Source organism: Mustela putorius, unplaced genomic scaffold (assembly GCF_011764305.1).
Source record: "Mustela putorius furo isolate JIRA1106 unplaced genomic scaffold, ASM1176430v1.1 tig00003896_pilon_pilon_pilon, whole genome shotgun sequence".
Taxonomy (NCBI): Eukaryota; Metazoa; Chordata; class Mammalia; order Carnivora; family Mustelidae; genus Mustela; species Mustela putorius.
In genome coordinates, this window is record NW_025422045.1 from 7800074 (window position 1) to 7825523 (window position 25450).

The 25450-nt window shown below is 40.7% G+C and overlaps 1 protein-coding gene across 3 annotated transcripts in view; it reads left to right on the forward strand.

Moving 5' to 3' along the window:
* Nucleotides 1-48: 48 nt before the first annotated feature.
* Nucleotides 49-25450, forward strand: part of SNX1 (sorting nexin 1) — a 34245-nt gene continuing 8843 nt past the window's right edge. The window contains exons 1-8 of one of the 3 annotated variants that reach the window (XM_045067597.1): nucleotides 49-93; nucleotides 15275-15383; nucleotides 18639-18766; nucleotides 19295-19361; nucleotides 21766-21809; nucleotides 23473-23614; nucleotides 24548-24626; nucleotides 25149-25224. In XM_045067597.1, coding sequence (XP_044923532.1) covers nucleotides 64-93; nucleotides 15275-15383; nucleotides 18639-18766; nucleotides 19295-19361; nucleotides 21766-21809; nucleotides 23473-23614; nucleotides 24548-24626; nucleotides 25149-25224 — 675 coding nt within the window. In that variant the 5' untranslated portion in view covers nucleotides 49-63. Of the gene's footprint in view, nucleotides 94-149; nucleotides 180-1657; nucleotides 1922-15274; nucleotides 15384-18638; nucleotides 18767-19294; nucleotides 19362-21765; nucleotides 21810-23472; nucleotides 23615-24547; nucleotides 24627-25148; nucleotides 25225-25450 lie in introns of those variants that run through there. The other 2 variants (XM_045067598.1, XM_045067596.1) reach the window with 2 other exon arrangements.

Genomic DNA, 25450 nt, shown 5'->3' on the forward strand with positions numbered 1-25450 from the left:
AGAAAAAAAAATTCCTTCCAGCACGTGAGGCGCATTGCGTGCTGGGATGAATGGAGCAAGGAGATGTATTCTGGTATTTGTAGTCTATGTCGGGTAAGAGCCGGTAGGTAACGGTCTGTTACCCGCTACTGTTTGCCTCATTCAGCGCCCTCGATAAGCTGAAAATGAATCCTGAAGAGGTAGGGGAAAGGAGATCTTGATTTCTTTTGCTGGAGGAGCGTATGAAAGGACAGTCTACTATTATATCTCTGCGGTAGCCCCTTCCAGTCAGTTTCTTACTTCCTAGTTACGCCGGAAGTGAGTTTCCGTGCCGTGAAACGGAAGGTCTTGGGAGTCTACTGATGTTGGTTAGGCGTCGCGGGGCGGGGAGGGTTTTTTGACTTTCCTCGCCTCAGAGGCCCCCAGGCCAGCACCTTTCCTCACTACTAGCTGCGTATTTCTGTCAGTCGCCTTCAGAGACAACTAACAACGAAAGAGCTTTCCTCGTGCCCAGGATATCCAGTAGTGACATACTGGAAATCCTCATCCTAAAAAGAATGTCTTAAGTCCTCTCATGGTCGTACCAGTGATGAATGCCAGGAACAAGGTTGATGATGTTAGTTTTATCCATCCCTCCCTCCAAGCTTCGAACTTTTATCGGCCACTTACTTTGCCAGACTTGGTGTATAGGCACTGAGAATGCAAAGGTAGGAGGTGGCCCCAGCCCTCACACAGCTCATAGACCTGTGAGGGAACTAATCCCTGATGTTGAAGAATTTGCAATTAGAAACAAACCTTTTGTCAGACTTGATACCAAATGTCATCTCTTCTCTATTGAAAAGAAAGTCAGGGTCATTGTGCAGAATTACCCTATGCTAACATATCCCGTTTATCTTTAAACCTTTGCTTATTGTCCGGCTGATTTAGATTTTCGGCTCACCAGACAGGTGAGTAGTTTGGGTCCCAGGAAAATTGTGTTCAGAGTTTAAGAATTTCCCTGCCATCTGTTCCACTCCACTCCACAACAATGAAGAGGATAACTTTAACTTCCTTGTAACCAAATTTAGAGCATTTAGGTCTCATCTCCTGTGAGGCCTCCCTGCATCTCCAAACATAACTGATAGCCTCTTTCACTGAGCTCCCAGAGCACATTACAGCACTGAACACATTGAATGTGTTCATTTACACGTCTGTCTCCCTCAAGTGTCTAGTGGGTCAGGAGCTTATTTCTGTATTTCAAACGCATAGTAGGGTGCCAGGCACACAGTAGATGTTCAATATATATTTCTTGAATGAATTAACTAAACGCTGCCGGAAGAATAAATGGTGAAACTACTGCCGCCTGTTGAGAGACCGCAATCAAAAATATTTACTGAATCTCAACAAGAGCACTGTGCTTGGCAGAGGTAGGTGGCATGTAGAGAAGTTTTCAAACTCCTTTATTTCGAATATCTTACGAAAGCTGTCGGCTACAGCTATCCAGAACACAAAGGGCCTTAGGAATCTGAGCATTCCCTACCCAGCTAGCTCCTCCTTTTCCGCCCCACTCTTCCCCTTGGTTAAGATCTCAGCGTCCGAATGTCGGGTTCGGATTTGTTGGGTAGGAGTTTGGGGCCGCCCCGCCCCGCCCCCAGGGTCCACGCTCCGCCCCTGAACCCCCGCCCTGTGCGTCCCGCGGGGTTGGTCACGACGATCCCAACTCCTCGTTCATCTGGAACGTTTTGCTCGCGGCGCTATCTCTCTATAAAGTTGTTGTTGCGGCTTCCGCCGCGGGTGGAGGAAGATGGCGTCGGGTGGTGGTGGATGTAGCGCTTCGGAAAGATTCCCTCCGCCTTTCCCCGGCCTGGAGCCGGAGTCGGAGGGGACGGCCGGAGGGTCAGAACCCGAGGCTGGGGACAGCGACACCGAGGGGGAGGATATTTTCACCGGCGCCGCGGCGGCCGTGAGTTCCCACCCTTCGGAGCGGGCGGGCGCCCCGAAAGGGAAGAGAGGCTAAGGGAGGTTCGAGGAAGCTGGGCAGAATGGGCCCGTTGAAACCCTGCGTTGGTGACGGTAGTCGTGGCTTGAGAGCTCTTAATGAGTGCTAAGATGTTACGGGCCTGACTCCCAGGTCCCTGGGGCGGACGGTGTGGAGCAAGGGGTGTGGTGGCTTCTCTACCCTGGTCCCTGACAGCGAAGAGACGCCCAGGCCGGCATTTGGCCCTGCAGTGTGTTGACCCCAAGGACCCAGGGGGTGGTTTCGTGGTCTTTTCCTGGCGGCCTGATTTAATAGGTCAAGATAAGGAGATGGGATGCAGATTTTCTTTCCCTAACCCTACTGCTTCTAGGACAAATAGTCTTATCTGGAGTCGCTCAGGACAGTGACCCGCCCACAAATCCTTTCATTAGCTCAGAACTTACCGTTAATTACCAAAGGCCCATTGTGGATCTAGTTTATAAGCGTTAAGCTGACATCCTCTGATCTCTTAAGTAAAATCCTGCCAGAAGTCGCTTGAAAAAAAGGCCCTGCCAGATAAATCACTACATAGATGACAAGCTTTGTCCTTTTAAAGATATGTATTAAAATGCATAAGTACCTCTGTGCGATTAAATCTCTAAACGTGAGGAGGAAATGGTGTTTCCCTTAGTAATATCCAGGTTTCTAATAAGAGGTGTTGGGGGAAAAACTGATCTTTATATGTGGAATGTGAAAATCAGTAATCAGTTCTGGAACCAGTGAAGATGTTTTGGGTTGTTTTATAAGAATACTGACTCATAACCACTTGGTACAGTTCGTTCCAGTTTGAAAACTTCTACAGGGCTAGGTCTGTGAATTTATGTACTATTCGGTCTTGGATAATACTTTTTGTAGTAGCTATTCAGTAAGTAAGTGACTAAATAAAACAGCTGTAAATTCTTTATGCGCCATGTGTCTGAAAGAGGTTGAGGCTGGTATCATTTCTGTCAGAGGTTAAGTTTCCAGGAAATCTCTTTGGTGACATCTTTAGAATTTTCCCTGTACTGTATTCAGGAATTGAATTCATAATCCCAGCTCAAGAAGTACTTGTTGATACTAATATAACCGCTTAAACTGTCTAATGAAGTCTCTATTATTCTAAGAAATAACTCTTGCTGATTAATTTAGTCTTTCTGCATCTCACTTAAAACAAATTTTTGGTCCTTTCCTTTGGTAATTCTCCCATAAGTCATGGAGAAGAGTTACTGTTAATAATAGCTACTGGAATGGTAGATATTCAGACCAAATATCTGAAAATAGACACTTTGACATTGAAAGTGACTAGTCACATAGGCAAATGAGGATTTATTTTCCAAAAAGGGCCCTGAAAGGGCAAGGAGTTGTTTTCTAGAGATTTCTAAAAGAAGTTGAAGAGGCAGTGACTTGATCAGATTACTTTACAGAGGCGTCGGTACTTCTCTTGTATTAGACTGTGTCAAAGTACTTTGCTTAATTTCCAAAGGGAGGAGGAAGGACTCCAAATGAACTTATTCTACCACAGAAAGCATTATTTTTAGTTAGATTTTGATCCAGGAAAATTGAGTTGCTGGGGAAACTAAAATGCCACCTGTAAGCCGTTTTTTGAGCTGCCTGTGCTGATGTTAATCTTCAAGAAGCCAAGACTCCCCAGATTTCTCACTAGTTAAACTGTGAATTTCTTGTTTAAAAGCCATTAAATACAAATTATATTCCAGTAAATGTTTTAGCTGTGAGCCAGTGTGAGAAGATAGGGGATTGCAGTGCTTCTGTGTCTTAAGGACATTGAAGAATAAGAACAACAGCTTTGAAGGCTTATTTAAATCCACCCAGGTTCTTTTACTTGGGCAAGATACTTAATTACTCTGTGTGGTTTCCTCACCAATAAAATATGAATAACAGCATTTACGCCCACCATTATTGTGCATATTAAATTTGAATATCAGTGAAACACTTGTGAAACAGTTGAGCATTGTAAACTAATTACTGTAACCCATGGAATCTAATAATGGGTTAGAAAAGTTATATTTATTAACTCTAAAAATGGTTAATATAGTTTATCAAAATCAAACTAGTAATAAGATTGATTTAACTAAAAGTCATCAAAGGCACTTAATGACTTCAGTGGTATCTTACTAAGTTTATCTTCATATATTGTGTTTGTTGGGTGTTGGCAGTAGAGGGAGTGGTATTAAAAAATTGGGAAGCTGAGGCATATAAAATTTAAAATTTATGGTATGCATGTAATTTCCTGGACATTGATGCAACAGCTGCTGTTAATCATCCCATCTGCTCTCTTTTAGGGCCCAAGAGACTTTGTTACTACAGTAATAAAAGTACGATTTATAATCAAAAGAGCAGCCCATGATAGGCATTTCAGAATCAACAAACCAGTTACCCAAAAGGGATAGTCTGGAGTTCAAAGGATTTTAAAAACAAATCTGAGTATTTAAAGGATTACTAAGTCTAAAACAAATCTGAAAGCATTGCCTTAAGATTGAGAACCAGCTGGGAAATATCTTAAGATGATTCTTAATAATACTTAAGACCTTACATCTTTCTGCTTCTTACTTTGTGGGCATATCTATAAAAAGGTTACAATTCTAAAAGTATTATCTGAATCTTTGACTGAACCTGAATCTAGATACACAGCTTTTTAGTTAAAACTTTCTTAGTTCTAGGATAGGATTAATTTTTCTCCTTAATTAAATGAGAGAGCCATTTTTTTGGCCCTCCTAAATGTTAAAATTACATTAAAAAGACTGAATGGCATACGTATTTCTGTGCCTCATTTGACTTCAGTGGTCTTACTTGCAAACTTCTAACACTGAATGATAGAGTTGAAGCAAGTTCATTATTTGCCCTCCCAGGAATTCTAGTATGCCCATCTCTTTTTAGCAGTATGCCAGGACCACAAGTAGATATGCCCTCTAAATGAAAGAACTGCAGAGGCCTTTCTTTCTTTTTTTTTTTTTTTTTTTTAATGCAGGGTGTTTTTTTTTTTTTTTAAGATTTTATTAATTCATTTGACAGAGATCACAAGTAGGCAGAGAGGCAGGCAGAGAGAGAGAGAGAGAGGAGGAAGCAAGCTCCCTACCGAGTAGAGAGCCTGACGAGGGGCTTGATCCCAGGATCCTGGGATTATGACCTGAGCTGAAGGCAGAGGCTTTAACCCACTGAGCCACCCAAGCGCCCCTGCAGATGCCTTTCTAATGCTAAGAGGAAGGAGGGAAACATAGATAAATGATAACCTCACTTCAGATTTTGGCCAAATATGGTAACTACTACTACCAGTGATCTATCAGACCAATTAGAGTTTTTTCCCACTACTTTTTTTTTTTTTTTTTTTTTAGTATATGTGCTGCCGAAGCGAGCACTTTCCCACTACTCTTAATCTTGAATTGAGACTCTAAGAATTACAGAAATGGCTAGAAAACATAAAGGGGGGGCGCCTGGGTGGCTTCGTTGGTTAAGTGTTCAACTCTTGATCTCAGGGTTGCGAGTTCAAGCCTTGCTTTGGGCTTCATGCCCAGCATGGAGACCACTTAAATTAAAAATAAATAAAAGTAAAAAATAGAATAAAGAAATAGCAGGAGACTTCAAAAGTCATGTATTGAACACTTAGTCTTTGATTAATAAAGACTTATTTACATAGTCTCACTGATGTTTAAATCAAAAGAATAACATAACTTTTTATTGGTATTCAGAAGTCAGGGATAGCAAGTGGCTTCTGATTGACAGTGTTTTATAGACTTATATATAAAGGGAATTATATAAAGGTAAGTTATGTATTAACATTTAGACAGGAAAGGACATGTTATTTTTAAAATCCAGCCTACATCTGTGATCAATATAATATGTATCCTGAGGGAGAATAAATCAGGTTTTCTTTATTGTGGCATGAAACATACAACAAAATTTACCATCATAAACCTTTTTAGTTTTACTGTTCAGTAGTGTTAAGTATACTCACATTTTGCAACAGATCTCCAGAACTTTTTCATTTCGCAATTCTGAAAATCAGTACCCATTAAATAACAGTTCTTCTTTCTCTCCACTCCTAAGCCCCTGGTAACCACCATTCTACTTTCTGTTTCTGTGAACTTGACTAGTTTAGATGACCTCATGTAGGTGGGATCATGCAGTATTTGTCCTTTTGTGTCTGGCTTATTTCACTTAACCTAATACCCTCAAGAGTTTATCCATGTTCCACTATTCATCAGAATTTCCTTCCTTTTTAAAGTTGCATAATAGAGGCACCTGGGTGGCTCACTGGGTTAGGCCTCTGCCTTCAGCTCAGGTCATGATCCCAGGGTCCTGGGATCGAGCCCCACATTGGGCTCTCTGCTCAGCAGGGAGCCTGCTTCCCTCTCTGCCTCTCTGCCTGCCTCTCTGCCTACTTGTGAGCTCTGTCAGATAAATAAATAAAATCTTTAAATTTAAAGTTGCATAATATTCCATTGTATGTGCCACATTTTATTTACCCATTCATTCCTCAATGGACATTTGGGTTGCTTCTACCTCTTGGCTCTTGTGAATAGTGCTGCTGTGAACACAGGTGTGTAAATAGCTTTTGAGACCCTTCTTCAGTTCTTTTAGGTACACACACAGAAGAGGGGTTGCTGGATGATATCATAGTTCTATTTTTAATTTTTTGAGGAATTTCCCTACTATTTTTCATTTGTACTCTTTTTCAGTCCCAGGACCAGTTTATTTCCTTTTCTGTGCTTATAGGAAAACTTCTTTAGATCTGGACAGAGTATGGTAATTTTATTAAAGGCCTAACGAGATTGATAGTTTAGCTGGCTAATATTTTTAATTCTGTTCTGCAAAATCTATGGTGACTGTTCCCAAGTAAATAACATGTCCTCAATAAGTTTTTTATAATATCCCTTCTCTAGTCTTTTTTTTTTTTAACTATTACTCATTTGAGAGAGAGAGAACGTGCACAGGCGGTGTGGGGAGGGACAGAGGGAGAAGCAGACTCCCCGCTGAGCAGGGAGCCAGATCCAGGCCCAATCACAGGATCCGGAGATCATGACCTGAGCTGAAGCAGATGATTAACCAAGTGAGCCACCCAGGCACCCCCTCTTCTCGATTATTAAATAGACTTAGAGAGTTAATCTAGGTAACAGTATAGTTAAACAACAGTTTACTGCTTAATGTCTTTAGTTAATGGTGTTATATCAATTAGTCATGGATAATTTATTATGTTCTTCTAATGTGTAGTATTTTCTATAGGCATATTTTCTCAAACACTTGTTTTTGGAGCTAATACCACATTAGGTGGTCAGATCTAACTACTAAATGATTAGTAGTTGGTCCCTGGGTGGCTCAGTCAGTTAAATGTCTGCTTTTGGCTCAGGTCATCATCTCAGGGTCCTGGGATCAAGCCCTGTATTGAGTGTGGCTCCTTTGCCTTCTGCCCCTTCTTCCTCCCACCCTTCCCCCCTCAACACTCTTGCTAGCAGGCCTGCTCAGTCTCTCTCTCTAATAAGTAAAATCTTTAAAAAGATGGTAGTTGAAATTCCTCATTTTTCACATAGGTCTGATACATATGTTCTTGAAAAAGTCAGCAAAACACTGAAGATTCATTTTAATGCTCAGCTCCGATTGTAAACAAGTTTCACTTCTAAAAAGTTTAGATTTTCTTGGGCGCCTGGGTGGCTCAGTGGTTTAGGCCGCTGCCTTCGGCTCAGGTCATGATCTCGGGGTCCCGGGATCGAGTCCCGCATCGGGCTCTCTGCTCAGCAGGGAGCCTGCTTCCTCCTCTCTCTCTCTCTCTGCCTGCCTCTCGGCCTACTTGTGATCTCTGTCTATCAAATAAATAGGTAAAATTAAAAAAAAAATAAAGATTTTAAAAAAATAATAAAAAAATAAAAAGTTTAGATTTTCTTGAAGCACATAGAATCATTAATTTCTTGATCATAGAATTGTGCTTGCAGGGGCGCCTGGGTGGCTCAGTGGGTTAAGCCGCTGCCTTCGGCTCAGGTCATGATCTCAGGGTCCTGGGATTGAGTCCCGCATCGGGCTCTCTGCTCAGCAGGGAGCCTGCTTCCTTCTCTCTCTCTCTCTGCCTGCCTCTCAGTGTACTTGTGATTTCTCTCTGTCAAATAAATAAATAAAATCTTAAAAAAAAAGAATTGTGCTTGCAGGTAACCTAGCTTTAGGATTATGCAGGAAAACTAACAAAAGTAGTTACAAAGCACTTTTGGAGGTAGAGGAATGAGAAAAGACTTTTAAAGATGACTAACAAGAACTCAACTTCAGGGGCAGTGGCTCAGTCGGTAAAGCATCTGTCTTCGGCTCAGGTCATGAACCTGGAGTTCAGGATCAAGCCCCATGTAGGGCTCCCTGCTCAGCAGAGAGCCTATTTCTCCCTCTTCTTCTCATCCCACTCATGCTCGCTCATTCTCTGTCTCTCACTCTCAAATAAATACAATAAAATAGAAAAAAAACTTAAAATTTATTTAAAATTATACTTTGGGCAGGGGTGGGGGGGGCGCCTGGGTGGCTCAGTTAACCTGGGTGGGTTAAGGCCTCTGCTTAGGTCATGATCCCAGGACCCTGGGATCGAGCCCCATGTCGGGCTCTCTGCTCAGCGGGGAGCCTGCTTCCCCCTCTCTCTCTGCCTGCCTCTCTGCCAACTTGCGATCTCTGTCAAATAAATTTAAAAAAAAAAATTAAAAATAAATAAATAAATAAAATTATACTTTGGGGCTTATGGGAGCAGCAGTAAAGGTCGCAGTCAGATTTCTGGTTTCTGCAGGGAGTTCTGCTCCTTGCTTATTCAGGTGTTGGGGTAGTTCTGATGACCTAGCCATTTGTGATTTGTTTGGTTGGGAGGGGAGAGAGGAAAAAAAATACTCTAACTTCTCTCTTGCTCCTCAAATCTTGAGTAACTTGGCATAAATAAATCATGAGTAGTTGATAGTTGCTAGAGCAAGTAGCCATAAGTATCTGATCTCCAGGAAAAGCCTGTTGCTCAACTTTTCTGGCTTATTCTCTTGCTTAGTCAAATGAATAGTTGGGGCTTCATTCTGCTTTCAGAGCAGATTTAAATGGGTTTTGCTTTTTCAAAATGGAAGTTAATACACTCGTTCGGACTCTGATCCTTCTGCAGTTTTCTGGGCCTTCTAAGTTATATTAGTTTGAAACCCAAAACGTTTAGTAGGGAAATTACACCATAAAATTCAGTAGATTACAGCTAAATTTTGGTAGACTGTAGTATGCACTGTCACTTTGAGGTCTCTCATCTTCCCTACCCTCCCAGATTCCCCTTTTCTATTTTCTAGTCTTAGAGGGACTAGCTTAAAGGTTCTTTACCTTTTTGTGTTGTGGACCCACTAACAGTCCAGTGAACTTTATGGATCCATTCTCAGAATGTTTTTACGTGTATAAAATACATAAGATTACAAGGAAACCAATTACATAGAAATGCAGTTAGCAAAACATTAAAACAATTTTATGTTTGCAACATGTGCTTTTTAATGCTTTACATATTAAGATGTAGGGATAGTTATATAACTACCATAATTTTTTAAAAATACAGATGACCATAAATGATATTTTGAGAACTGTAACTATTGTGATATCAAATAAAAATATCTAATTTCCATTATAGTGTCAAATACTGGTAATTACTGTTGTGGTGTTTGGCCTATCTTTTAATTGAAGAAAATTCTGAATCTCAGAAATTAGTGAAAATGAAATTGTAATTTTATTCCATCTAAGTTCTAGACATCTCCTGATCCCAGAATAAGAACCCCTACTTAAACTCCTTTAGCTGTGAAGGGGGGTAAAATTGTGAAGTCCTTTGGGTTAATTGAATATTTAACCAGTTTGTAGAGTAAGATGCACACTATTACCAAATTTAATGGACACTAAATCCCATTCTTCCAAGCCCAGAAGTTTTTAGTGCATCTGTGCCATTTTTGAAATGTGGCAGTGGCATGTGAGAGTGGAGTCACTTCCTGTGGTAAGTAAAATAATTGCCTTCTCCCTAAGATGTCCACCTCCTAATCCCAGAAGCTGTGGATCTATTAGGTTACAAAGCAAAGAAGGATTAAGGTTGAAGATGGAATTAAGATTGCTAATCAGTTGACATTAAGGTAGAGAAATTAGCCTGGGTTATCTGAATGAACCCAATATAATCACAAGGATCCTTTAAAAATAGAAGACTGGGGGCACCTGGGTGACTCAATGGGTTAAAGCCTCTGCCTTCAGCTCAGGTCATGGTCTCAGGGTCCTGGGATCGAGGCCCACATCGGGCTGTCTGCTCAGCTGGGATCCTGCTTCCCCCTTTCTCTCTGCCTGCCTCTATGCCTACTTGTGATCCCCCCGCCCCCCCGGTCGAATAAATAAATATATAAATCTTTAAAAAAAAAATAGAAGACTGAAGAGTGTCAGAGAGTGGCTGTGGAAATGAGTACCCGCTGAAGAAAGGCAAAGAGAGATGTAACATTGTTGGTTTTGAAGATGGAGGAAGCAGACCATGAGCCAAGAAATGTGGATTGCTTTTAGAAGCTAGAAGATCAAAGCAACAGATTCTTTCATAGTACCTCCACAAAGGAATATAACTGTGGTTGACACCTTGATTTTAGCCCAGTGAGACCTGTATTGACTTCTACAGAACTATAATACATTGGCATTGTTGAAACTGTTAAATTTGTGATAATTTTGTGTTGCAGTGATGATAGAAAACGAATACACCACTCCACTTAGTATATTCATCTGTAGAAATAACATGGCAAATAGAACAGTATTCCATGCCAGAGTCTGCCAGGGTGATTTTTAAAGACTTTGTGACTGCCCTGTTATCTAGGTATAACTTCTGGGCATGACTTTTTCCTAATTGTCCTTGCCTTGTTACATTGGTATGATCACACAATTGTGTAGCTATATATCTTGCCTTACTAAATTACATTAATTTTTCACTAGAAGATGAGTACTCTAGTTCTCCGGAAGCACAGTTTTATCATAGCTTTTAATTTGGATTCACCCTCTAAATGCAGTTGAGAATTTTCACGGTACTTGTCTTTTGAGGTCCCTTGAAGAATGCGAGGATTCAGCATAGAGCAGTTGAGCAACATAAGGAAGAATCACCAAAAAAAAAAAAAAAAGAATCACCACTCAGTGACCTAAAGGGAAGTGATGCAGAATCACAGCTGTACTTTTCAAGACTAAATGGCTCTGTTAGCTATGAGGGAGAGCAGACCCAAGTCTGTCCTTCCCTGAGCTAAGAATATTGTGTTAATGGCCTGGCCTTGTGGTTTGAGGCTGCTAATTGGTGAGGAATACCTCTTTGCTCTTAACACAAGTGCTCTCTTGCTGTAGCTCTTTCTAGGGCTTCTCTGAGAGGTAGATTTGGCTGTCTGTGTGCCTTCTAATTCTAAAGAGAAATACTTGAACTTTTAAGTAGGCTTATCAGTGGAACCACCTGCTAGAATTAACAGCCAAAAGGAATCAGCAAGGGTTGGGTATCCTAGCCTAGGATTCTCTCACTGAAGAAAGTATGTCTCCTTTATTTCAGAAAAGAGGGCAGGGGACAAGGGGAAGCAGGCAGGGCTGTAATTTGCTTTACTATCTACATCACAAACACACCATTTTCATCATAGAAAATAGTTTTATCTGTTGCCTAGAAATTTAGCTCCCCTTAATAGAGGGATAGTTTGTGATGTCCTGGTGATTCAGAGATTTTTAAAATGCGAATTATAAGCAAGGTTATTTTTAGTATTGAGTTTGCAACTCAGTATAGTCTGTGTGCCTCTTCCCTTCCCTCAGAATGAGTCCTTCCTGAAATTTAGCTGTTGATTTTAAATTAGCTATTGATTTATTTCTTACTTACTTTTTTTTTTTTTTTTTTTTTTTTTTTTTTTTTATTTTTTATTTTTTTTAAATTTTTTATTTTTTATAAACATATATTTTTATCCCCAGGGGTACAGGTCTGTGAATCACCAGGTTTACACACTTCACAGCACTCACCAAAGCACATACCCTCCCCAATGACCATAATCCCACCCCCTTCTCCCAAACCCCCTCCCCCCGGCAACCCTCAGTTTGTTTTGTGAGATTAAGAGTCACTTATGGTTTGTCTCCCTCCCAATCCCATCTTGTTTCATTTATTCTTCTTCTACCCACTTAAGCCTCCATGTTGCATCACCACTTCCTCATATCAGGGAGATCATATGATAGTTGTCTTTCTCTGCTTGACTTATTTCGTCTTACTTACTTTTTTTAAGTAGCTGTCATACCTAGCATGGAGCCCAGCATGGGCCTTGAATCTCAACCCTGAGATCAAGACCTGAAGTGAGATCAAGGGTCAGATGCTTAACCAATTGAGCTGCCCAGGTGCCCCCAAATTAGCTTTTTAGTATAAATCAATAATAATGATTAAAGATTAGACTTTTAAATCTGGGACAAAACATATGAAATGTGTTATAGAGCCCAGATAGATATTTATTTTGATAAGCTATTATTATAAACTCTAGTCTCATGGAAGACTTGTTTTCTATTAAGAGTTCTGTTAATCTAAAGATTAACAGGGAAGGAAGAATACTTTGTCTGTTTCTTATATGTAAAAGTAGTTTTCAATGGCGCCTAGGTGGCTCAATCAGAGATGGGCTTTGACTCAGGTCATAGTCTTGTGGTCCTGGGATCAAGCCTCACATCACGCTTCCTGCTCAGTGGTGAGTCTGCTTCTCCTTCTCCCTCTGTAATCTCTCTTGATCCCTCTGTGATCACTCTCAAATAAAAATCTTTATTTTTTTAAAAGATTTTATTTATTTAATAGAGGGACAGCGAGAGAGGGAACACAAGCAGGGAGAGTGGGAGAGGGAGAGGGAGAAGCAGGCTCCCCACAGAGCAGGGAGCCCGATGCAGGGCTGGATCCCAGGACCCTGGGATCATGACCTGAGCCAAAGGCAGATGCCCAAGGATTGAGCCACCCAGGCGCCCCTAAATGAATATCTTTACAAAAAAAAAAAAAGTTCTTAGGTTTTACTAAATCTGATTTTAAGTAGAACTTGAGAATAGTATGCCTCCAAGACTTAATTGTGTGCTGAGTACTTCCCAGCCTAAAGAAATAAGCTTAGCTTGTCCAATACCAATCCAAATTACTCATCTGAAAATAAATTTTATAAGGTCCAAAATAAAACAGATGTGAAAAGAGATAAAGTTGGGGAGGGGTACTTACAATATGCCCTAGAAAGGGTTATGTAAGAAACTTAGGTAAACTTAGATACACTTATGTAAGAAAAGTGTACATCTAAGTGTTGACTTAGAAAAATGGGCAGAGGACATCAAGAAGACAAGTCACAGAGGTTCAAATGGCCAGTAAACATGTGGAAGCAAGACTTTTCAGACCTGTCAACCTGGCACAGATTTTTTAAAAAGAAAGAATTCAGGGTACCTGGCTGGCTCAGTCAGTAAAGCACGTAACTCTTGATCACAGGGTTGTAAGAAGGTAGTTGACAATATATGAGGCAAAAGGGAACTGTGGGTTTTAATTTTGTTCTATTATTTGTTGTATTTATCTCTATAGTAATTTTGTTGATGAAGATTGTGGAAGCACCTAGAAAACAGGATCACTGTCTCTGAGTTGGTATAACATTTAAGCATATATTTTTAGGTATTAAAATACTTACTCATTAAGCTTTGTTAGCATAGAAAAGTTTCGGTAGGAGCATTGCTTATTAATATAAATCGTACATATTGGTAGCAGTTTCTTTCCCTGAGGATGGCCCCAGTATTGGGATGGAGCTGTTTGCCTGGCAAATTCAGAATACGCAACAGATCTGTCATTTTACTTTGTTTTGTTGGGTCAGAAAGGCCTGTTTCTGAGGAACAAAGTCCCTCAGATTTGCTAAGGAAATGTTTCATAAAAGATTCCTTAAGTCAGGTCATTTAACTGATTTGGCCTTGGGGTTTGACTTCAAAACCCTGCAACACTACACCATGGCTTTTGAAGCCAGATTCCCAGCATTTTGTTCATGTTCTATACAATCCAGCTTTGTTCATTCTGGTACCGGTCTAGTGCCCCACCCAACACTTGTTTGTGGGTGATCACTGAGCTTTTGATGAAGGCCATCAACTGACTATTTTTACCATGTGCCCATTAGGCTAAGCATGACTGGTTTTTATTCTGCTAGCCTGGCATGGGCGTGGTTGAAAATTGTGTCTGTGGGACCGCCTGGGTGGCACAGTGGGTTAAAGCTCAGGTCATGATCCCAGGGTCCTGGGATTGAGCCCCGCATCAGGCTCTCTGCTCCCCAAAGCAGGGAGCCTGCTTCCTCCTTTCTCTCTCTGCCTGCCTCTCTGCCTACTTGTGATCTCTGTCAAATAAATAAATAAAATCTTTAAAAAAAAAAAAAAGAAAGAAAAGAAAATTGTGTCTGTGTAAGTTAAGGATAAAATGATAACATATTTGTGAACAGCATTAGATGTAAAGTGTTATACCTTTTTTTGCCTGTCAGGGGGCCAGTAATACCTGCACAACTGCATTTCTGTGAACAGTTTAGCCAAGGCCATACAGTAAGCCAGGGTCAGAGCTTGAATTCTGCACCCTAGTGTGGTGTCCTGGTCACTAGAATGTGCCCCATCAGCATTTGAAAGAATAAAGGTCATCAAGTGAGAAGAGGAAATGCATTTGGACACGTTCTTTAGAAAATTTTCTGTGTGTACACATAGCCATGTCAGTATCACCTGCTTTGGGGTAGGGCATTTCAGCAAGGTTATGGTGTTAGAAATTAACTCTCGGGGCACCTGGGTGGCTCAGTGGGTTAAAGCCTCTGCCTTCAGCTCGGGTCATGATCTCAGGGTTCTGGGATTGAGCCCCACGTTGGGCTCTCTGCTCAGCGGGGAGCCTTCCTCCTCCTCTCTCTCTCTGCCTACTTGTGATCTCTGTCTGTCAAATAAATAAGTAAATAAAATAATTTTAAGAAATTAACTCTGGAATGTATGAGTTTATTTTAGCTCTGTGATTACTTGGGCAGCACTTACATCACTAATGATGATTTGCTGCTAAACACCCGTGGGTACAACTGAGGAACGCATTAAAAGTCACTTTATGAGTTTGTTTTTTTAAAAGTACTGTTTTAGGGCACCTGGGTGGCTCAGTGGGTTAAAGCTTCTGCCTTTGGCTCAGGTCATGATCTCGGGATCCTGAGATCGAGCCCCACATCGGGCTTTCTGCTTTGCAGGGAGCCTGCTTCCCCCTCTCTGCTTGCCTCTCTGCCTACTTGTGATCTCTGTCTGTCAAATAAATAAATAAAATCTTTTTTTTTTTAAAGTACTGTTTTAGTCAGATTATCTCTTCATTTACAGAGTAAGCCCCAGTCTCCAAAGAGAATCGCTTCCCTTCCCATCAACAATGGCTCCAAAGAAAATGGGATCCATGAGGAACAAGACCAAGAGCCCCAGGATCTCTTTGCAGGCAAGTATGGACTCAAAACCTATCCTAGGGGGCGCCTTTGTGGCTCAGTGGTTTAAAGCCTCTGCCTTCAGCTCAGGTCATGATCCTGGAGTCCTGGGATTGAGCCCCGCATCAGACTCTGTGTTTAGCGGGGAGCCTGCTTCTTCCTCTCTCTTTCTCTCTCTCTCTGCCTGCCTCTCTGCCTACTTGTGTTCTCTGTCTGTCGAATAAATAAATAAATAAATCTTAAAAAAAAAAAAAACAAAAAACCTAGGAGTCTTCTAAGTCACTGAACTAAACAAGCAAAGTTTCTATTGGAAACATAGCTCTTAAGGATACAATCGTGGGAGATTTCAAATCATGTAGAAAGTAGCCCCTGCCATCAAGAAGGTTAAGGAAAAAGACCTAAACATACAGATAGAGTTAGGCTACTAAACAATGTAAATGTGGCAAGAACAGTGCTAGAAATACTAAGTCTCACATCTTCGCTTGAGATCAGACTAAAGTAGTGGCTAGCCTTATGATCAAGACTCACAGTGAGAATCACATTTTGTGTCCAAAATATATGCATACTTACATAAAATTGAAACAAATTTTATTAAGTGACTTACCTTTATTTCAATACAATCTGAAATGTCCTATTGTTTCTCCCTGTTTTTTAAAAGCTATTTGCATCCAATTGAATTGTTTTCACAGTTCACCAATGAGCTACATCTTGCAGTTTGGAAAAGACTAGTATGAAGTGAGGTTTCTTAACCTTGGCACTATTAACATTTTGGGCCCAATAATTTTTAATTATTTTAACATTTTAGATTTTTTTATTTATTGACTTGTTAGAGCACAAGCAGGGGGAGCAGATTGAGAAACTGCTTGAGTGCCCTTGGAAGACTTCCTAGAAGTATTTATGTAGGAGAAAAGGAGAAGATTTACAGATGGTGGGGCAGGGGATGCAAGGTACATTTGAAGTCCGTTCAGTAAACTAGGTAGGCCAGAGCAGGGAATTCTGAGAGAAGGCATGGAAGTAAGACTTGAAATGTAGTTTAGGGGACTTTAGACATCAATAATAATTACAGTTTGAATTTTCATTCTATTGTCAACTAAGAGCCATTGGCAGTTTTAAATAAAGAAAGTGATAAGGGTATGGGGCTCCTGGGTGGCTCAGTAGGTTAAAGCCTCTGCCTTTGGCTCAGGTCATGATCCCAGGGTCCTGAAATTAAGCCCCGCATCAGGCTCTCTGCTCAGTGGTGAGCCTGCTTCCCCCTCTCTCTCTGCCTGCCTCTCTGCCTACTTGTGATTTCTCTGTCAAATAAATAAAATCTTTAAAAAAAAAAAAAAAGAAAGAAAGTGATAAGGGTAAATGTTTTAAGAAGACTGATCTAGTGGAATTATATAAAATGATATCAGTAGAGAAAAACTGGATACTTCAGAAGGCAATCACAAATTTGTTCAAGAATGAAATGGCAGGGTGCCTGGGTGGCTCAGTGGGTTAAGCCACTGCCTTCTGCTCAGGTCATGATCTCAGGCTCCTGGGATTGAGCCCCGCATCGGGCTCTCTGCTCAGCAGGGAGCCTGCTTCCCTCTCTCTCTCTCTGCCTGCCTCTCTGCCTACTTGTGGTCTCTCTCTCAAATAAATAAATAAAATCTTTAAAAAAAAAAAAAAACCTTTTTATTAGAAAGATTTTCAGATATCACAATATCTTGTTATCCCCTTTGGACAGCCTGTATCAAACATAATCATAGGGGCACCTGGGTGGTTCAGTTGGTTAAACCTCTGCCTTCGGCTCAGGTCATGATCCCAGGGTCCCAGTATCAAGTGCAGCATCAGACTCCCTGCTTAGTGGGGAGCCTGCTTCTCCCTCTCCTCCCTGCTCCTCCCCCTCCTTGTGCTTTCTCCCTCTCTCTCTCTCCTTCTCTCTGTCAAAGTCTTTTTTTAAAAAAACTTTGCAAGATGGTCTAAAATTATAATTGTAAACAATTACTAAACTGCTAAAACTACATTGCCATCCTCAGGTGTGGCTAATAGTGCCTTACCCCAAGTGTTACTATGTTTGTATGTTGGGGCTGTTTTTACTAGCTTACCAGTTTTCCTAACTTCCTTTGATGTGATTTTTTGCTATCAGTGTGCCTGCTGCCTCTAGCTGAAACTTAATTTTCTTTTCCAAACAATTGTAATAGGAATAAATAGTTTATATAAGATTTGGAATATTCCCAAGAGTAAAATAAATTGGTACATAGACTTTGTAGGCTTTTTGCTTAATAACTGGTTATTGCCTAAATTTTAAGTAGGAAAGGATAGCCAAGTAATTGTATTTGGAAATGGGAGAGATTGTTCCATCAAGCCTGTGCTAGAAGGACACTTCTTGGGGCACCTGGGTGGCTCAGTGGGTTAAGCATCTGTTCAGCTTGGGTCATGATCCCAGAGCCCCGCATTGGGCTCCCTGCTCAGTGGGGAGCCTGTTTGTTCCTCTGCCTCCTGTTCCCCCTGCACATGCTCTCTCGGTCAAATTATAAATAAAATCTTTAAAAGGAAGAAGAAGAATGCATCTCTTATCATCTTTCCCTTTATCCATGTAAAAATTTCTTACTTTCTCTTGTTCAGCTCACTTGGGTGAGATTTCTCGACTCTTGCTCTCAGTTTGAAAATGTGTTAAGCATTAAGAGTGGTTGCTCTTAGGGCACCTGGGTGGCTCAGTGGGTTAAGCCGCTGCCTTCGGCTCGGGTCATGATCCCAGGGTCCTGGGATCGAGTCCTGCATCGGGCTCTCTGCTCAGCAGGGAGCCTGCTTCCCTCTCTCTCTCTGCCTGCCTTTCCATCTACTTGTGATTTCTGTCAAATAAATAAATAAAATCTTTAAAAAAAAAAAAAAGAGTGGTTGCTCTTGAACCCTATCCCCTAACCCTTAACCCTAATCCCTATCCCTAACCCCCACAGCCCAGCCACTGTGGGCATGAAAAGAATTAAAAAAAAAAAAAAAAAAGTGGTTGCTCTTTTTTTTTTTTTTTAAATATTTTATTTATTTATTTGACAGAGAGAGATCACAAGTAGGCAGAGAGGCAGGCAGAGAAAGAGGAAGGGAAGCAGGCTCCATGCTCAGCAGAGAGCCCGATGCGGGACTCGATCCCACGACCCTGAGATCATGACCTGAGCCGAAGGCAGCGGCTTAACCCACTGAGCCACCCAGGCGCCCCTTGTTTTTGTCTCTTAACTATAGAACTGAAATTTAGCTATCAAAGACCCATTATTGATCTTCATTGTAGAATATCTACTTCTTTTTAGATGCCACAGTAGAGCTCTCCCTGGATAGCACACAAAATAATCAGAAGAAGGTGCCAGCCAAAACGCTCATTTCTCTTCCTCCACAGGAAGCTATAAATTCTTCTAAATCCCAGCCAAGCTATGAAGAGGTGAGAATTTGTGCCTTTGGTCTTGTTTCTTTTGTATTTTTAGGACTGTGCTGCCAGTGTAAGGTTCAGTTGAGTATGAACCTTGAGAAAATATTTGTGACTTTAGAAGACCCTTATGATTAATGGACAGCCACAATCCAATACCTCTTTCTTGGGCAGAGGATAGCCCAAAGGATAGCACAGAGGCTTTCAATGAACACTAATGATACTTAGTGTCTGAAGCTCCCATATTCAAGAGTGTAGTCTTTCCTCATTCCTTCCTTAGCCCAACAGAGGCAGGTCTTGCAAATTCTAGTAATTATGCATTATGATCAAAATAATGTTATAAGCAAATAGATGTAACAAAGACCTTTGAACAGGCTTAAAGTTGTGGAAGTTGGTACATTGGGATTATTGGGAAGGGACAGAGTTGAACACTGATGTATAGAAGAATATAGCTTGATGTTGTTATATTACAAAATAAATGCAGGATAAAATTAATAGCCTTTTTCATGTATTAACTCTCATGGTTTATCTTCTCTTTAAAAGCTAGAGGAAGAGGAACAGGAAGACCAATTTGATTTGACAGTCGGTATAACTGATCCTGAGAAAATAGGTGAGTGTACTTGGGATTCCTTCTGATGTTAGGGTGTGGCCAAGGAAAGCATAGCTAGCTAATTTCTACACAGTTGTCTCTAGAGCTGAATTAGCCAATATGAAGTGCTTCATCATTATCTTTCCTGTAAGATTATACTCCTTGCTATTTTATTAGGCTTTTCTCTGCTTTGGAGGGGAGGAAAGTCAGAGACATTAAATACTATTAGAATTCTTTTTAAAAGATTGTATTTTATTTTTATTTTTTATTTCCTTTTCTTTAGAACAAACATGAGCAGAGGAAACTGGGGGTCCCTGGCTGGTTTAGTCAGTGGTGCATACAGCTCTTGATCTCTGGGTCATGAGTTTGAACCCCACACTGGGTATAGAGATTACTTTGGGAAAAAAAAAAAAAACCCACCTGATCTTTAGAACAATATCTTCTGTTTGTGTGGGCTGTTTATATTCAACATGTGCTTCTCATTCCTACACACAATCTAGATAAGAATCCAGGGCACCTGGCTGACTCAGTCAGTGGAGCATGCAACTCTTGATCTTCAGGTCATGAGTTAGAGCCCCACATTGTGTGTAGAGATTACTTAAAAATAAAACCTTAAAAACATTGATTAATTAATTGGGGTGCCTGGGCGGTGCAGTTGGTTAAGCGGCCAACTCTTGGTATCGGCTCAGGTGCCGATACCAGGGTCATGGCCAATCTCAGGGTCATGAGATCGAACCCAGCCTCACATTGGCATGGAGTCTGCTTTAGATTCTCTCTCCCTCTGCCCCTCCCACTCATGCGTGCACACTTTCTCTGCTGAAAATCAAGTAAAGAAATCTTTTTAAAAAATAAATTAGAATCTAATTAATTAGAATCCCACTCATACCAGGATGTGCTTTTTAGAGCCTTGGTAATTGTATAGGCCATCTCCAACTTTCTGAAATTATTTAGGAAATTAACGTTAAATTTAAAACTGCTATATTACTTGCTCATTTCCATATTTTGTGAACTCTGTATGTACATGCAGGTATGTTTTTTCTCATTGTCTCAGTAAAAGCAGCAGATACACTGGCAAACTGAAGATCCTGCTTTGCTCTTATATTTTATGGATGTTTGCACTTAGGCTTCCCTTTATTCTAGGCACTAAATTATGGGATTGACCTTTTGGAAATTTGACTATGACCTATGAGTGAAATTCTGAATACTTCTTTCATAAAGTAAATTTAGATTTTTTTTTTCCTTTTATAGTAAACATCCTTAGTAGTGTTACACAATGTAGTGTAAGTGATTTAGAAGAGAACTAACAGTGGTAATTGATACACAGTGATTTCTAAGGTTTAGCTTATGATTTCTGTTTCATACACACCCTTTTGGTAGGATTAGAGAGGTAGAGAAGACAAGCCCTCTGTTCCTGTATAATCTCCAGCTCGTCTGTGTACTTTATAAAAGCAGGCATTCCTAGCCATGTCATTGAAACCAAGTCGCAATATGGGACCCTGCTGATCTGGTACTGTACCTTCTTCCCCTGGGCCCTCTCCCAGGACCAGTTCAGAAGCTTAAGCAGCTAGTAATTGTTGACCTAGGTTTTCCTGTTTGGTGTGGGGAAATAATTGAGGGGTTGGGAAGAAGGGAACAAAACCAACCCAAAACACCAGATTCTAGCACTGGAGCTTTGTCTGAGTCCAGTGTGTCTTTTCACTACTCAGAGTCAATGGCGCCTTTATGTCCCTAAGTGGTCTAGGTCAGGACACTACCACAGAGAAAAACAATTGCCTGAATCCCAAATTATTTAACAGTCAAAGGCTTTTTCAGAAAAATAATTCCTCCAGGAAAGAGATTTGTGTGACATCAGGCAGCCGGAGCGTCTTCCTGCCAGGCCCTTTGCTCTGGGTGAACATGCTAGATGAGAGAGGTCAGTGTCCCCAGGACCGATGGAGGGGTCCGTGACAGTATTTCTGAAAGAGCAAATGGAGCCCAGAGCTAGCTTAGGGTAGAACTGCTTGTTTCCTTTTACATCAGTTGCTTCCTTCTACTCCTGCTGCTTTATACAGCAAGAGAATTGTTTGGTTTTAGACAGATGTGTATAACCAGCCCAAATATTGGCATGGTAACAACCAATGGATTGTCAGTATCCAGTGCTGCTTTGTGGAGGGTATAAATGGAGCCTGGCCTTGGAACAGGGGGCTGACTCTCTTGTCTGTCTCAACCTGGGGCCCTGCCAGTATCTGTGGGGCCATGATATGTGACACAGAGACCCTAAAGCAAAGTAGAAGATTGTAGGATAGTATATAAAGCTTGGAGATGAAACAAGTATCCCTTCTTATGCAGGGCTCCTGTGGCTTATGATTCCTGGTTAAATGTGAGCAAGATCAGCCCTGCTTTGATTCACAGAATAATCCTCTTACGCTTTCTTGTTTTCTCACAGGGGATGGTATGAATGCCTATGTAGCCTACAAAGTTACAACACAGGTGAGTCCAAGTGACCCTACTGGTGACCAGCTTAATAGATTTGGGTGTTTGTATCAAGAAGGTCATCATTCAGATTATTTCTGGGTATTTCTTTAGTTTCTTTGCCAACATCCTCCTTCAAGTTTACTCAAGATGGAGCAAGCCTGCATCCCTTTGGTAATCTCATCTGAGCCTTTCCACTTTTCTTCCAGAGAGCTAACACTTCAGTATGAAACTTTGTAAGTTTTCTTAAGACATGTGGTATATCTGATATATTCCCATCCCTCTTAGGACCTTTGTGGCTTAGAACTAGTTTGGTGGATTGCCCCAAACTATATCACCTATTTAAAAATCATCAGTTCTTAGGAGGTTTCCGGTGTGGAGCTTCTTTTAATACTTTCCCTATCCTTTTACCCCTCGGGTCTGGTCTTCCTTTTTTATATAACATTAATGCATACAAAACTTATACAATGTTGTATGCAGGTTATGAAGCATAAAAAATGAAGCCCCGAGCCTACCACCAATCTTAAGATGAGTACTATTGAATCCACCTGCGTGTTTCTCCCTTCATATCCCCTGCCTCACACCTTCAGGGCAACCACTCTCCTGAGTTTCTCATTTCCTTTATAAAGAGTCTTCACATACGTATCTCTGAACAATATACTGTTTTGCTTTGTTCTTAAATTTCATAAAAACGGCATCGTGCTGCAAATAGTGCTTTCTTGACTAGCATTGTTTCTCAGACCCATCCATGTTTTGTGTAGCTGTAGTTAGTCTGTTGTGTGATTATAGCATAATATATTTACCCATTTTCCTGTTGTGAATATTCGGCATGTTTCCAGTTTTTGTAATTACAAACCATGACCTTTCTTGCACATGTCTGCTAGTAAACACCATGAAGAGTTTCTCTAGGGTCTATAACCAGGAGTATAGATCCCCTGGGTCACAGAGCAAATGTTGAAAAAAGGGAATACAAACTTTCATTTTTGTTTTTGGAATACAAACTTTTTAGAAGTCTTTGTACCAGTTTATACTCCCATTGGCATGTGTAAAAGTTCTCCTTGATATACTGCTTTGCCAACAATCGGCAAGGAAAGCCTCCTTTAATTTTGCCTACCAGGTGAGTATTAAATGATCTGTCATTAGGATGTAGGCCTAGTCTTTTTTATTAGAAGTCTCCTTTATATTGTCTCACTACTACTTGTTAGCAGGCCACCTGTGAGTTCTAGATTCAGTGACACTTTAGAAGTTAAAGTATCTCCAGCGTGGACATTTCACCTGATACGCCCCCTTTAATCTGTCTTTAGTTTTGCTGCTTCAATTCCAGCAGCCAGTACCCTTAAGAAAGCAGTGCAAGATGAATGGGTTATAGGTGACCATAGATTTCCACTTTAAACTAGACTTCAACATCTGTTTCCTTTTAGAGCAAGGGTTCTTAACCCGGAAGTAGAACTGGATTTGAATTCAGTTAGTTGCCTTTATAATCCTGTACATCCTGTACAGCCCGGGGGTACTGAAGTTCAAAAAGTTTAAGAATCTCAGCCTTGGAGAGAGTTATTTGCCAGGTGGCTAAAGGATAGGGATCTGGGAAATAGGTTCCTTTCACATCAGCCAGATGACTTTAAAGATATTTAATCATCTTCTGTTTGAAATGAAATCACCTTGTGTTTTTTCTGTCCCCAAGACAAGCTTACCAATGTTCAGGAGTAAACAGTTTGCAGTGAAAAGAAGATTTAGTGACTTTCTGGGTCTTTATGAGAAGCTTTCCGAGAAACATTCTCAGAATGGCTTTATTGTCCCTCCTCCACCCGAGAAAAGCCTAATAGGTAAGCTCTGAGGTCTTTATTCTGCTTGGAATCTTTTCCTTTGCATTCTTTCTGTAATATATTTTCTGATTAGTACATGAGACTATTAACAGTGTGGAATCTTATAGGTAGGAAAGAGATACTTCCAATATTTTCCTATAACTTACACGAGGTCTAGAGAGATAGCATGTTTTGACATGTACTCTTTCCTCAGGTGCAGTAGGAGGCTCTGCTTTGAGCTTTCACAGCTCTCTGTGTTTGCGTGTGTTGTGTTGTGTTCATGTTTGTATCAGTGTAGGTGTGTTGTGTTGTGTTCATGTTTGTATTGGTATCAGGAGTCTTAAATGATTTCTGTTTCCTTCAGACTGAAATATACTAAGTTGAAAGGGGATTGGCAGCAGGGGAGGGGACTTAGGAACCTTTTCACTGCCATCAGTTGATGTTTGTTAATCTATACTCAGAGTCCTGTGGTCCCCTTTTAGAAAACGTATAATGTTCTGCAAGTCCCAGAGTTTAGACTAACCTTCAGCACTTTGAGACTAGTTCAGAATATGACTCTCATGTAAAGAACCTTTTGTTCATGCATTCTCATGACATAGAAGTGTAGAAGTGGGGCTCCTGGGTGGCTCAGTGGGTTAAGCCGCTGCCTTCAGCTCAGGTCATGATCTCAGGGTCCTGAGATCGAGTCCCGCATCGGGCTCTCCGCTGAGCGGGGAGCCTGCTTCCTCCTCTCTCTCTCTCTGCCTGCCTCTCCAACTACTTGTGATTTCTCTCTGTCAAATAAATAAATAAAATCTTTAAAAAAAAAAAAAGTGTAGAAGTGGCCTTTGGTTGTTTTTTGTAATGCTGTTCTCATTGCCTTTCCTCTTGCGGACTTTTTTACAGGTTATTATTATTTTTTAAATTCATGATGATTTATTTACATTTATTTTTACTTTTCAAATTCCATTTCAGGCATGACAAAAGTAAAAGTTGGGAAGGAAGATTCTTCTTCTGCAGAATTTCTTGAAAAACGGAGGGCCGCTCTAGAAAGGTAAGTGCCATACGACCATTTTCCTGAATGACATAAGAACAGGTGAGAGGCTGAAACTGAGACTTAACCATGAAACATTCACTGAAGTTAGTAGAGATCAGACTTGATTGAATTAAAGATGCACACATCTGCAAGCTCTTTAATCTTTTCTAAGTCCCTGACCTTCCCACCTTAGGAACAGACCATCTTCTTTTCTTTCCTCATCCCGAGTGAGCAGACAGGGATATTCCCTTGGACAATCAAATATGAATGGCTCCGAGGTCTCTTTCTGAGCAGTTATTTTTCTTCCCTTTTTAGAAAAGTGAGGAATGTGAATTTAAATGTGCTTATAAGCAGAGACAAACTTAGCTGGCCGGTTAGCTCAGTTGGTTAGAGCGTGGTGCTGATAAGCAGAGACACACTTAAGTGCCTTATCTGAGGACATGTTAAAGTAATGAAAGATGTACCCTTGCCTACAGTGTATAACACCCAAAACTTTGTGAGGCCAGGTTGACTAGCCAGATAACTGCTTATACCTTGTAGGTACCTTCAGAGGATTGTGAATCATCCTACCATGTTACAGGACCCTGATGTCAGGGAGTTCTTGGAAAAAGAAGAGGTTAGTATTATACAAACTGAATTTCATAATTTTTCTCTGCCTCTAGTGAAATGAAACCAGTTCATTCAACAAACACTTGAGCACTTTACATGCATTTAGTTTAGTACAAGACTATATCCTAATTTGTAAGCCTCTCAAGAATGACAGGTATTTTTCAGCCTTTGAAATAAAAGAAGTTCTACCTGTATTCAAAAGCAACTGGTTTTAGAGGTCAGACTGCAACCTA